General features: G+C 41.9%; 1 protein-coding gene across 1 annotated transcript in view; it reads left to right on the top strand.

The window, feature by feature from the left end:
* The window catches only part of PDE11A (phosphodiesterase 11A), a 746356-nt gene that overhangs the window by 150551 nt on the left and 580658 nt on the right, over positions 1-15147 (top strand). The window contains exon 2 of the mRNA XM_075317377.1: positions 14349-14507. Within this exon, the coding sequence (XP_075173492.1) occupies positions 14349-14507 (159 nt within the window). The remainder of the gene's footprint in view (positions 1-14348; positions 14508-15147) is intronic.

Below are 15147 nucleotides of genomic sequence, written 5' to 3'. Positions count from 1 at the left end.
GGGGTCCACATGAGTGGATATCATATAGCTGACACCTGCCTCTCACAGCCACAGCTGGTTCCCAGTTCTGACCACTGCTGTTAAGCATTTAAATGCTGCTGTCAATCTCCGACAACAGCAGTTAATTGGAATGTGCGCTAGTGGCAGCATGCAACTCTCCTATTGGCCCTCCATATGCGATTGCAGGGAACCAATGGGTTACTATGACTGCCATGGGTCTGCTGAAGTCTTAGGGGTACTTTACAAGTTGTGACATCGCTAGCAATTGCTAACGATGTCCAGCGCGATAGCACCCGCCCCCGTCGCACATGCGATATGTGGTGATTGCTGCCATAGCGAACATTATCGCTACGGCAGCTTCACACGCACATACCTGCTCGGCGACGTCGCTGTGACCGTCGAACAATTCCTCCTTCAAGGGGGAGGTGCGTTCGGCGTCACAGCGACGTCACCACAACGTCACTAATCGGCCGGAAATAGAAGCGGAGGGGTGGAGATGAGCGGGATGTAAACATCCCGCCCACCTCCTTCCTTCTGCATTGCCGTCGGGACGCAGGTAAGGAGATGTTTGTCGCTCCTGCGGGTTTACACACAGCGATGTGTGGAGCTGCAGGAACGACAAACAACATCGTACCTGTGGTCGAACCGACATTATGGAAATGAACGACCTTACACATATTGTACGCTTCTGTGCTCGTTCATCGTCGCACCTAGGATTTACACGTTGCGAAGTTGCTACCGACGCCGGATGTGCGTCACTAACGACGTGACCCCGACGATATATCAGTAGCGATGTCGCAACGTGTAAAGCCCCCCTTAGATTCAGCTCCATTGGAAAGACAGAGGTTTTCACTTTATCCTGCAATGTTGTGATATTAAAAACCTGCATACAAAAAGTGCACTAAAGACCGGAAAATTGGTTTAAAATATAATTTATTGAAACTCTCAATATCTATTTATAATGTTGTGATATTGCAGCATGTAGCATAGGTGATAAAAAAAATAACATGAAAAAATAAAAGAAAAATTATTTGTTTGTTTTTTGTTTAAATAATAAAAAAATAATAGTATAATAGTAATAAATAATAATAATAGTATAATAATATAATAATAATATAATAATATAATAATAATAATAATATATATAATATATAACTGTATAAAAATATATATATAATAATATAATAATAATATAATAAAATAATAAATAAATAATGATTATTTTTTCTTATTTAAAAAAAACAATTTTTCTTTTATTTTTTAGATTATACAGTATATTTAGATTATACAGTATATATATATATATATATATATATATATATATATATATATATATATATATAAAATTATTATTATTTATTTTATTTTTTTTTTTAAAGAAAATTTGAAATCACACCTTTTAAACTCTGTTAAGAATAACGGAAGGAAAAAAATAAATGTACTTGGTATTGCCGCGTTTATAAAAGTTAATTCTATTAATATAAGGAATTAATTAACTTGATCAGTAAAGAACATATAGAGAATAAAAAAAAAATACAAGAATTACATTATTGTTTGTAACCTCACTGCCTAAGAAAATGTTATGATATGGAATCAAAGCATCGTGTGTACACAAAATTAGTATAAATAAAAATACAAACTTGGAATTTATTTCTTTAGTGATTTAGTGCATTAAACAGTAAAATGAATGGTGGCATTCAAAACTAATACTCCTCGTGCAAAAACAAGTGATACTACATCTAAGTTGACGGAAAAATTAAAGTTATGGCTCTTGAAAGGTGGCATTTAAAAATGAAAGTACAAAAACATACAATTCCCAGTTTCTTAAAGGGTTAAAGGGAATCTGTGAGCAGGGTTTTGCTATGTAATCTGAAGGCATTAAACATATAGAAATATGGAGCCATATAAATACCAAGAAGGTAGAATAAAAGATTTATACTTTATAAAACATTAATACAGACAGACAAAATAAATACATACATAGGGAAAGTGCATGGTGCAGACTACAAACTAGCTAAGGCGCCAGAGAAAAAGACAATATCCTAAGGGGGAGGATTTTACCTCCAAAGGGGTGTGTACACAGATAGTGCTCAACCTTTGGTAGCAAGATAAATTAATCTATTACAGAAATGTATTGCACAAAGGAAAATCTCTACACTCACCCATAGTATTCCCCATTGGCATATGACACCGTAGTAACCCCGATGCGCATTTCACTTGGATTTCCTTGAGGGGTCACACTAAGCTCTGTCTTAGAGATCTTAAATACCCTCTTTCATTGGTATCTTTCAGCTGGCCTTTTAATTAGTAGCCCATGCGCAGTCATGTCTACACCATCAGATATTAGTTCTTGATCTACACTTGTAGTCACTGGGGTAACTTCTGCAGGCTATCAGATGTGTTTCATAGTAATCTAAGGGCAGCATGACTCAGGGGCTGAGACACTGAATTCATGGTTGTGTCACTTATCAGGCTGTGTGCTGCTGTATCAATGAGTATTTTATCGCAGATTATCACTGCCAGACCAGCTGCTCGTGTGCACCCTGGTCCAATCATCTTACTGAGCTCTGCTGCATTGCTAGATCTAAAAACTCTGATTGTATCACAACTGCTTTACCCAGTATACTAAGTGATAATTAACTTACCTTAAAAAAAATTAATAACTGTCTTTTCAAGTTTCTATGTGGGTTCTGACAATTTGATATTAGAAAAAAAAATAAAATATGCATCAGTGCAATAATGGGTTGAAATATTAAAATGAACAAGGCAAAGTTGTTACAGTTAGAATAGAGATAGATATCCAGAAAGTTCAAGTTAAGGGGGCTTTACACGCTGCGACATCGCTAACGATATATCGTCGGGGTCACGTCGTTAGTGACGCACATCCGGCGCCGTTAGTGACATCGCAGCTTGTGACACCAAGGAGCGACGATCAACGAGCGCAAAAATGTGAAAAATCGTTGCTCATTGACACGTCACTCCTTTACCAAATATCGTTGCTGCTGCAGGTACGATGTTGTTCGGCGTTCCTGCGGAAGCACACATCGCTATGTGTGACACCGCAGGAACGACGAGCATCTCCTTACCTGCGTCCACCGGCAATGAGGAAGGAAGGAGGTGGGCGGCATGTTCCGGCCGCTCATCTCCGCCCCTCCTCTGCTATTGGACGGCTGCCGTGTGACGTCGCTGTGATGCCACACGAACTGCCCCCTTATAAAGGAGGCGGATCGCCGGCCAGAGAGACGTTGCAGGGAAGGTAAGTCCATGTGACGGGTCCGAGCGATGTTGTGCGCCACGATCAGTGATTTGCCCGTGACGCACAACCGACCAGTACCGATATCGCAGCGTGTAAAGTACCCTTTAGGCTCTCATCTGCCTTTGTTCCATCATTATTCATTTTATATATTATTTTATATCATTACTATTTAAGATAAAACATCTAAGCCATAGAGAGGAGAGCATGCGACAACCAGCCGTTGTCTGACACATTGATGATGTTGATGATGAGTCCTACAACTTTGTTTTCTTGTGAGCAGATAACAGATTTGTTGAGCAAATTAGCTGTATTGTAGAAAGCATTGTAGAAGAAAATCTAGGGATTGAGCATTTCCATCAAGTTCTTCAGAGATATTCCACCGCTTCTGACTCTGGATTCCTTGTAATTGGGTCCATCATACTCTTGACAGATAGACATATAACATATTTCTATTTATATGTTATTTCCTAAGGGAATATCAATCCAATTAGCGTCTCCCCTGCTCTGTCTTTTATGCCATATTTTAGATTGCATATAAATTGGAATTCCAAGATGAAATATTTTACATTTCAAAAAGCAGATTACAAAGGTTGTGTTTGATTGTCAATTTTTTTTCCAAATTAAGTATCTTAGTTATGGGTTGTCTGTTTTTGTTTTTAATTTTTGGAATTCATTAGAATGTAAACTTCACTTATAATAATAATCTTTAATAATTATCTTTATTTCTATAGCGCCAACATATTCCACAGCGCTTTACAATTCAGAGGTTTATATATAAACATTTTAAAGTAACAGTTATAGAAGATATAATAATTAACGCAAAAATAATGACAACAATGCAAGCAAGAGCTTATAACCTACAAGGGGGTGACAAGATACAGGTGTTTATTTACAATGATGGTCCAGCCATCTCGAAGAAATGGGGGATAGATATGGCTGCATGAGCCGGTCACCAGCCAATCTTTGTAATGCTTTTGGGTGCGGTGGAATATGATAGAGAATTATGTTCTGAGAAGTAGTGGAGGCCATATATATGAATTGACTTTGATTATGGAAGGTGGTAGGCCACCACAACAAGATGTGCTTTTAGGGAGCATCTGGTGTTGTGCAAATTGTGGTTTGTCCTAGTTTCTTGGGGTAGAGCATTCCAGAGGATTGGGGCAGCTCAGGAGAAGTCTTGGAGCCAGGAGTGGGAAGTTTGGATTGGTGTGGATGTTAGTCAAAAGTCGTTTGCGAAACGTAGAGAACAGGTAGGGTGATAGACAGAGATAAGAGAGGAGATATAGGGGAGTGCTGCACTGTGGAGAGCTTTGTGTGTGAGAACAAGCAATTTAAATTGGATCCTATGATGTATGGGCAGCCAGTGCAATGAATGGCACCTTTCTTCTAATTAACTGCCATTTAAATACAAAATATATGTACAATATCTCCTACATAGAGCGGTCCAATAGCACTATCACCCCTTGATAGCAAATTCTTTGTTGTACCTTGGACCAGCAGCTTTTACTACCATCAGGTGGCGTGTTTGTGTGCAACTCTGTGTCTGACAATATTTTCCATCTTAATTGCCCTCACTGTCTGTCCCTTGTTCACTTTTATTATTAATAAAGCTTTTTGTATCTTACTAATTACTTTTTTTGGTTCCTTTTTGGTCAGTATGGAAGGGGAATACATGGAATAGCAGAAACTGCTGTGTGAATACTGACATGAAAAATTCAATAGCTATTTGTAAGAATGAAATGTGAAAAATGGAACCTGCATTACTGCTATGAATATATTCATAGTTTCTGCTATTCCATGTATTCCCCTTCCATAGTCACTGGTGTGCATACCTTATCTCCCCATAGTGATGTTTTTTAGGTTTTTTGCACCCAGTTCAGACATAGAATGGAGTTCCAAACGTTATTCGTTATTGTTAGTAGTTTTTCGTTTGTGAACCCTCCCCATACACACCTATTGCCAATCCACATTATACGCATATATAGCCTGGGTCTCAGCGTCCCATACACGGTAAGTTTTTTAACTGCATGAGAGGACACACACAAGCTAGGGACCCCAACGTAGAGAAATACTTTGGCGTAGTGTTGGGGCTCTTCTGCATTGATCAATTCAGTAGCTAAATTTCTCTTGATTCATATATTCATGGCAGTAATGCAGGTTCCATTTTTCACATTTCATTCTTACAAATAGCTATTGAATTTTTCATGTCAGTATTCACACAGCAGTTTCTGCTATTCCATGTATTCCCCTTCCATAGTCACTGGTGTGCATACCTTATCTCCCCATAGTGATGTTTTTTAGGTTTTTTGCACCCAGTTCAGACATAGAATGGAGTTCCAAACGTTATTCCTTAACCTTTTTGGTCAGTGGCCCTTTAATTACTCTCATAATTTTGGGTTAGTCACTGATGTTTTGGTTGTGCATTCTAATCAAGACCTGCAGAACTAGGACTTAACTCTCCCCACCCTGGCTTTAGTACACCGACAATCATTAAATTGTTAAATGTAAATTCTCCATTAGACTAATGTTAGCCGATGATCTAAAGTGTATTGGAGCACCAACCCACTGATTGTTGAGACAGATTTCTGACTTCAGGCTGCCAATCACATTTTTCTCCCAGAAATAAGCCTCTGGCTGAAAAATTAGTCATCCCCCATGAACTTTTCCATATTCTTTCATGTTACACCCACAAACTTAAATGTATTTTATTGGAATTTTATGTGATATACCAATACAAGGTAGAAAGTATATGTTAAGTATACAAAGAATGATACATGGTTTTCTAAATATTTAAAAAATATAAATCTGAAAATTGTGATGTGCATTAGTATTCAGCCCCCTCCTACATCAATACTTTTCAGGACCACCTTTTGCTGTAATTACTGCTGCAAGTCTTTTGAGATGAGATTAGTCCCTACCAGTTTTGCACAAGTGAAGGCTAAAATTTATCTAATCATTTTTGGGAAAGACAGTCGGAATATTACGTTAATGAGAGTCTTGGGATGGAAAAAGTACACAAACCGAATAGAATAGACTGGCTGGGTAAATTAAGAGCACAATAGACTTTCTGGGTTGTTCAACTGAATATTCGTTCGCCCAACGGTCTCACTTACAGAACAGATTTTATGTATTTTTATTAATTTTTATGTTTATAATTAAATTTTTTTTTATATATCTATATATATATATATAAATATATATATATAGATATACTAGCTGTACTACCCGGCTTCGCCCGGGTTAATAACTGCTGTTAACAAAATAGAAACCACAAAACAAATAGATACAAATGCAATTATAATGCCTGTCTGCCCCTCTGTATATATCTCTCTGTCTCTCTATCTCTTTGTCTGTCTTTCTCTATCCCTGTCTGTCTCTGACTGTCTCTGTCTCTTTCTCCGTCTGTCTCAATCTCTTTCCCTGTCTATATATGTCACTTTCCCTGTCTGTCTCTTTCCCTCTCTTTCCCTGTCTGTCTCTTTCCCTCTGTCTCTTTCCCTGTGTCTGTCTCTTTCCCTCTTTCCCTCTCTTTCCCTGTCTGTCTCTTTCCCTCTCTTTCCCTGTCTCTCTTTCCCTCTGTCTCTTTCCCTGTGTCTGTCTCTTTATATGTCTCTTTACCTGTCTTTGTCTGTCTCTTACCCTGTCTGTCTCTTTCCCTCTCTGTCCCTGTCTGTCTTTTTCCCTGTGTCTGTCTCTGTCTCTTTGTCTGTGTCTGTCTCTTTACCTGTCTGTGTCTGTCTCTTAACCTCTCTCTCTTTCCCTCTCTTTCCCTGTCTGTCTCTTTCCCTGTCAGTCTGTCTCTTTACCTGTCTTTGTCTGTCTCTTACCCTGTCTGTCTCTTTCCCTTTCTTTCCCTGTCTGTCTATTTCCCTGTGTCTGTCTCTGTCTCTTTGTCTGTGTCTGTCTCTTTCCCTGTCAGTCTGTCTCTTTGTCTGTGTCTGTCTCTTTGTGTCTGTCTCTTACCCTGTCTATCTCTTACCCTGTCTGTGTCTGCCTCTTTCCCTGTCTGTGTCTGTCTCTTTCCCTGGCTGCATTTTAACATGCCAACATTCCATATCAGGGCGTTACTGCGCATTCTTCTGAAGTTCTGTCTGCACTGTGGCTCCTAGCTCCATTAGCTTTAATGGAGGCTGTTTTTTTGGTGAATAACTGTAAAGTGCGGGGTTAAAATTTCCCCTCAAAACATAGCCTATGACGCTCTCGGGGTCCAGAAGTGTGAGTGTGCAAAATTTTGTGGCTGTAGCTGCGACGGTGCAGATGCCAATCCCGGACATACACACACACACACACATACACACGTTCAGCTTTATATGTTAGATATATCTCTACAGTACAGAACAAAAGTTTGGACACACCTTCTCATTCAAAGACTTTTCTTTATTTTCAGGACTCTGAAAATTGTAGAGTCACATTGAAGGCATCAAAACTATGAATTAAACATGTGGCATGAAATACTTAACAAAAAAGTGTGAAACAACTGAAAATATGTCTTATATTCTAGGTTCTTCAAAGTATCCACCTTTTGCTTTGATTACTGCTTTGCACACTCTTGGCATTCTCTTGATAAGCTTCAAGAGGTAGTCACCGGAAATGGTCTTCCAACAGTCTTGAAGGAGTTCCCAGAGATGTTTAGCACTAGCTGGCCCTTTTATCTTCACTCTGCGGTCCAGCTCACCCCAAACCATCTCGATTGGTTTCAGGTCTGGTGACTGTGGAGGCCAGGTCATCTGGCGTAGCACCTCATCACTCTCCTTCTTAGTGAAATAGCTCTTGCACAGCCTGGAGGTGTGTTTAGGGTCATTGTCCTGTTGAAAAATAAATGATGGTCCAACTAAACGCAAACCAGATGGAATAGCACGCCGCTGCAAGATGCTGTGGTAGCCATGCTGGTTCTGTATGCCTTCAATTTTGAATAAATCCCCAACAGTGTCACCAGCAAAGCACCCCCACACCATCACACCTCCTCCTCCATGCTTCACGGTTGGAACCAGCGATGTAGAGTCCATCCGTTCACCTTTTCTACAAAGACACGGTGGTTGGATCCAAAAATCTCAAATTTGGACTCATCAGACCAAAGCATAGATTACTAGTCTAATGTCCATTCCTTGTGTTCTTTAGCCCAAACAAGCTTCTTCTGCTTGTTGCCTGTCCTTAGCAGTGGTTTCCTAGCAGCCATTTTACCATGAAGGCCTGCTGCACAAAGTCTCCTCTTAACAGTTGTTCTAGAGATGAGAAGGAGTGTCCAAACTTTTGGTCTGTACTGCATATGTGTGTATATATATATATATATATATATATATACACACAATTATGGAACTTATGTTTAGATAGGTGAATCCATTTGCCTTTTCAATCACACAAACTATATTTACTATTTAAGGAAGTTTCCCACACAGTCAGCTATGATTAAATGTTTTTCTACCCAAAACGCGTCAGCTTTGTTTTTTTTATTAACATGTGCACATTCTGCTATTCTTTTTTTATCTTTAAACTACCTTCCTTTAATGCTGAAGTACATTACTTTTTGGTACATATATAATTAACGATTTTGTTGCTTTAAATGACCGCCGACAAGTAATTACTAACTAATCGGCTGTTATTAAACTGCACTTCAGATGTGCACTAATTGATCAGTAATTGATCATTCAGTGCCCGTTGGTTGCCATTTTTCTCAGCAGCGAAGGTCCTGATTACACGTTTTGTTGGCTCATCAAATTGTTTTTTGTTTGTTGTCTGACTCCCTTTTGTACTTTACCTACTTACCAGTAGTTCCATCTCGTCTTCATTGGCAGATATGAGATGATACCACCTATCAGAATTCAGTTTTTATCCATTTTTAATTTACATTTGAGTCAATAAAGTTATTTTTATCACATTATCAATCATTTTTATGTTTTCATAATTTTTGAGTTTCACATACTTTCTGGATATTATTTGACAAGGTGTGTGACTTTGCTGAAAAAGGCCATAGATTTGCTAGAAAAGGGGCATGGTTTAGGGAAAACTTTGCATGGTTCAATTGGTGCAGGTTTTTTTAGACCTTTGATAAAAGATAATTCGGTTCTTCATTAAAAATAGTAAATAGGTTTGAAACCTATTTCCAGATTTATCTTAGAATTTATGCTATTCTTTTAAAATAAACCTGTCACCTCAAAAAATGTTATCTTTCTGCAGCTATAGGGTCAGTTTGCAGGTAAATAGTGTTTCAATGCCACCCGACAGCCTTAGTGAAAAGGTACCGTCACACTAAGCAACATCGCTAGCAACATCGCTGCTGAGGCACATCTTGCTAGTGATGTCGCTGTGTGTGACATCCAGCAACAACCTGGCCCCTGCTGTGAGGTCGTTGGTTGTTGCTGAATGTCCTGGGCCATTTTTTAGTTGTTGCTGTCCCGCTGTGAAGCGCACATCGCTGTGTGTGACAGCGACAGAGCAACAACTGAATGTGCAGGGAGCAGGGAGCCGGCTTCTGCAGACGCTGGTAACCAATGTAAATATAGGGTAACCAAGAAGCCCTTTCATTGGTTACCCGATATTTACCTTTGTTACCAGCGTCCGCCGCTCTCACGCTGCCAGCGCCGGCTCCCTACTCCCTGCACACATAGCTAGACTACACATCGCGTAATTAACCCGATGTGTACTCTGGCTAGGAGTGCAGGGAGCCAGCGCTAAGGGCTTCTTGGTTACCCGATGTTTACCGTGGTTACCAGCGTCCGCAGAAGCCGGCTCCCTGCTGCCTACACACGTAGCAGAGTACACATCAGGTAATTAACCCGATGTGTACTGTGGCTAGGTGTACACGGAGCCAGCGCTAAGCGGTGTGCGCTGGTAACCAAGGTAAATATCGGGTTGGTTACAGGATATTTACCTTAGTTACCAAGCGCAACATGCTTCCATGTGTAGCGACGCTCCAGCGATCCCTGCCAGGTCAGGTTGCTGGTGGGATCGCTGGAGTGTCGCTTAGTGTGACATCTCACCAGCGACCTCCTAGCAACTTACCAGCGATCCCTATCAAGTTGTATCGTTGTTGGAATCGCTGGTAAGTTGTTTAGTGTGACTGGGCCTAAAGAATAGCAACTGAGAGAAAATAAACGTATTTCCTCCCTGGAGCCGCCTGCTTTCTGTCATGCTGAAATGCATAAAGTTGCTTCAATCACTGGTCACTATAACGTGATGAAACGCTCGTTTCCCGATAATTGGCCGGTGTAAATGTGCCCCGCATCCTAAGTGTGCACTGTCTTGGAATTTGACAGTACTGATAAATATGCCCCAGTGTGTTGCTTTATACTCGGTTTCTGTTCTGTTTATGTCACATTAGTTTTTACCAGCCACGGGTCACAATAGTGTTTGTCTTTATCTTTTGGCTGTTTTCCATTTGTAGATCATCCATATGATGCATTAGACTCTGGTAAATCAGAAAAGGCACGCAGAATACCAGCAGATAGTAGGAAGTTTGCCGTGCTCTTGTCGAATTGCCAAGGAGTACTGACATGGCTGCTGAACCTGGGTCCTACAAATTGTTTTGCTCACCTGTACTATTATATCAAGTTAATCCGATGGCCATTGACATTGAACCTCTCCAATCAGCTGCAAGAGGACGGCTGCGATATACACCTTCACTTCTGCAGACTTTGATTCCAATAGTTACACAATTCTGTACCACAATTCTTTATTGCAGGACTGTACAAAATGTCTGCTGACCCATGTCATGATCATCCGTGACTGTTCTGTTCTTTTACAATGCTGATGCTGATGTAACATGAAACATGACAGGGCAGCTGCTTCTCTTCCTTTCTGCTCTGTTTAAGGGGCATGACTCCCGAGGTCATGCTGATTGACAGCCAGCTGTCTGACTGCAGGGAGGCAACTGTCAATCAACAGGACGTTGGCAGTCATGCCCTGTCGACAGAGCAGAGCAAAAGAGGAAGAGCTGCTCTGTTGACAAGAAACACAAACAAAAAGAATACAGCAGCACTCTATAAGCACTAAGATATAAGCAAACATGGAATATATCAAATTTAAAAGGCATTAATGCTATATAAAATATACTTAGAAAAATTAAGCTTCTTTGCCCACAAATTGACCAATTCATGTGAGCCCATCTACCACGGCAAGGTGACTTTTTTTTGTTGGGAAACTATCCTATTTTCATGCCTTTCCTGGACCAAAAGTCTACAAATATATGGGCTTTTACGATCTGGCACTAATTAAAACCATCCTGGGACTGATGGGAGGAGAACACAGTCAGAATAGGAGGCTGTCTACACCTCCAATATATACTGCAAGAATAACTGCATCTCCAGTAGAATACAGCAAGTGGGAACAGATGCCAGCTACTATAACTACACAAAACACAAAGAAAAGAATACAGCAGCACTATGTAAGCACTAAGACATAAGCAACATGGAATATATCAAATTTAAACTGCATTAATGCTGTATAAAATATACTTAAAAAATAAAGGTTCTTTGCACACATACTGGCCAGTTCATGTGAGCCCATCAACAGCGGCAAGGTGACCTTTCTTTGATTGCACTCTATTCTATTTTCTTGCCTCTCCTGGACTAAAAGTCTTAAGGTACTGTCACACATAACGAGATCGCTAGCGAGATCGCAGATGAGTCACCGTTTGGTGACGCAATAGCGATCCCGTTAGCGATCTCGTTATGTGTGACACCTACCAGCGATCAGGCCCCTGCTGTGAGATCTCTAGTCGTTGCCGAATGGTCCAGGTCATTTTCTTCAAAGGCGATGTCCTGCTGGGCAGGACGCATCGCTGTGTTTGACACTGTGTGACAGGGTCCCAGTGACTGCTGAGATCGTTATACAGGTCGCTACTGTGACCTGTATTGTTCCTGCATCGCTGGTAAGATCTGACTGTGTGACATCTCACCTGCGACCTCCCAGCGACTTACCTGCGATCCCTATCAGGTCGCATCGTTTTCAGGATCGCTGGTAAGTCGTTGTGTGTGACTGGGCCTTAAGTGCTTACAGAATGCTGCTGTATTCTTTTTTGTTTTTCGTGCAGTTATAGCAGCTTGCACCTGTTCACGCTATGTTCCATTTGGAGATGCAGGTTTTTGTTTCTTTCTATTGATGAGAAGCAGCAGAATCCCCAGCAGGAGTGGTCTGTGACCGCTCTGGGCCAGTGCCGGATAGAACAGGGAGGTAGTAAGCAATTACCTGCTTGTTAGTTCTTAGGACCATAGTAAAAAGTAAAATATTCCTAGACAACCCCTTTAACGAGCACTTATTATTAATTAGTAGAAAAACAAGTAAACCTTAAGACTACAGAGTAACTCCAGTGAAAACCAATTCAGGGCTTAGTCATTATGGCTGTACAGTTGAGGCACAAAGTGGGAAGGCAGTTGCAGAAATGGCAGCTGGTGACAGCTACTTTTGTCTGAACCTGTATATGGAGCATCCCACGGGGCCTTGGGCAATACTCGTCACCGGGCCGGTGAAGGGTCAGGGGATGTCACGGGTGGCCCTGCCCGGTTTCGTGACTCCGAGGTGTCCACAAAAAGGGATGGATGGGAAGATGGGGATGAAGGATTTTGGTGGTAGTTGTCTCGTGACGCCACTTGTGGTATGCAGCTAGGGATTAGCCGCCGCTGCGGGTGCTGTCCTCTGTGGCGGATGGTGTCGCAGCTCGGATGGTTCGGCTCCCCACAGGTAGAGCAAACCCCAGGGAGGACGACGGGGGTGGTAGTGGCCGGTGGCACCGGAGCACGGGGCGACGGTGACAGCAATGACGGCTGAGACAGTGGATGCGGTTCAAGGTCTTTACTCACTGCTAGGTCATCACCCTCGGAGTGCCAGTTTCTGCCGTGATTGGCCCCAGCCGATCCCGGACAGTTCAGAGGCCACTACCAGTGTTGTGAAGCATGAAACCTTCCTTCCTTGTGCTTTGTAGTGTGGATCCTCATGGCGTGAAGCTACTTGGGGACCCCTGCCTTTGGTGGTTAAGTTCCTGTCCAGTTCACAGCCAGTGTGAATCAAAAGTGGGCCCGACAATGGTCCTGACTCCTGACTCTGTATGCTGCTGTGCCCCGGGACTTTTGGTGGGCAGAGAGATGTGAAATCCCCATGTCTGGCAGATTCTGATGGCACAACATGAAGTGTATGCTAACCTAGGGCTCTGCACCCTGAACTGTGCTGGCACTGAGGGAGCTATTGAGCTCGACCTCCAACTACAGTGTTGCTCCTCTGTCTCACCAACTCCACCGGTCATCTGCTTCGGGATGGTCCTAACTAAGGAAGCTCTAAAGCACTCTCCTTAGCGACCGTGTTGTACTGTGTCCCAGACTATTCTGAGGTAAAAGTCTGTGTGCTCTCTCTCGTCCCTCATGCTGCCCCCACCTTCCTGATGACTCACCAGTGGCTGGGAAAGTCCCGTTGCCATGGTGACCACCTCTAACCCAGTTCCAGGGGAAAGCACCTAAGTGTGTGTGTGTTGTGTAAGTGATGAACACCAGTGGTTAACCTCTTCCTTACCCGGGATGAGTACTATACCTTAAATGAGATGCAATACCCTGTAGCAACTGAAGTCTCAAGGGTGCTACATATACGTACAGCCACAATGTGGAGCCAGAGGAGGAGAAAAAAACAAGGACTTGTGAGAACTGCAGTCACCTCTTCTACTTTATTAAAGGGCTTGTGCAGTGTTTTCACCTATTCGTGGGATATGTGATTACTTGCTGACCGGTGGGTGTGATGCCGCTGGGTCTCGCACAGAGCTCGACCGCCGCACCACTCATCCTCAATGCAGCTGTCAGAAAACGCCGAGCACTGCAAAGTTTGTGTGGCTACAAAGGCCCAAAATTGATTTGTCCTGAAGGGAATAAGAACTGCTCTTTTTAAGTCTTATTATGTCTATTAGCGATAATGTAGAATATATACGATTCCTGGAGGTGCTGACTTGCTGCCGCTAGTGACCCTATTCTTACTGGTTTCCACATTTGCCCCCTTTTCCTATGTAATAGTACATTTTACTTTTTAATTCTAATAAGCAATTGAGGACGTATGTTTACAATATTGTAAAATTATGATCTCTGAAATATATGTTCATTAATATTCTTCTCTCTTGTAGGACAGAAGATTCAGTGATGAAATAGACAAACTAACAGGATATAAGACAAAATCTTTGCTGTGTATGCCGATACAGAATAGTGATGGGGAAATTATCGGTGTCGCTCAAGGGATAAACAAGACCCCTGCAGGAGCCCCATTTACCGAGGATGACGAAAAAGTAGGATTGACCTTTCCGAAATTTTCTTTATGGCTGCAAATGATAAATGTGTAAGGTTTAGCAATGGAAGGAAATGTTACAGACTGTCTGAAAAGGCTCAAGCAGACTCTCGTATAAATCGGATGTGTGCTGTCTGATTTGCTCTACTCTCTTTTGAGACTCATTCATTGAAGTATATGGGTACATAAAAAAAACCATCGGATCCCATATTAAGCATACGATTGGCATCTGATATTTATGGATACATTTCTATTATGTAAATCTAGGAAACTATTTGATTATATAGTTACATAGGTTGAGAAAAGACCTAGGTCGACCTAGTTCACCCTTCCTCCACCAATTATACATTTTGTCCCTAAAGGGTACTTTACACGCTGCGATATCGGTACCGATATCGCTAGCGAGCGTACGCGCCCCCGTCGGTTGTGCGTCACGGGCAAATCGCTGCCAGTGGCGCACAACATCGCTAACACCCGTCAAACGGGTTTACCTTCCCTGCGACGTCGCTGTGGCTGGCGATTCGCCTCCTCTCTAGAGGGCGGTTCGTGCGGCGTCACAGCGACATCACGCAGCAGCCGTCCAATAGCAGAGGAGGGGCGGAGATGAACGGCCGGAACATGCCGCCCACCTCCTTCCTTCC

The sequence above is a fragment of the Anomaloglossus baeobatrachus genome, chromosome 7 (genome assembly GCF_048569485.1).
Source record: "Anomaloglossus baeobatrachus isolate aAnoBae1 chromosome 7, aAnoBae1.hap1, whole genome shotgun sequence".
NCBI classification, from domain to species: domain Eukaryota; kingdom Metazoa; phylum Chordata; class Amphibia; order Anura; family Aromobatidae; genus Anomaloglossus; species Anomaloglossus baeobatrachus.
The sequence above is the reverse complement of the archived record's forward strand: the minus strand, read 5'-3'. Positions and strand labels throughout refer to the sequence as shown.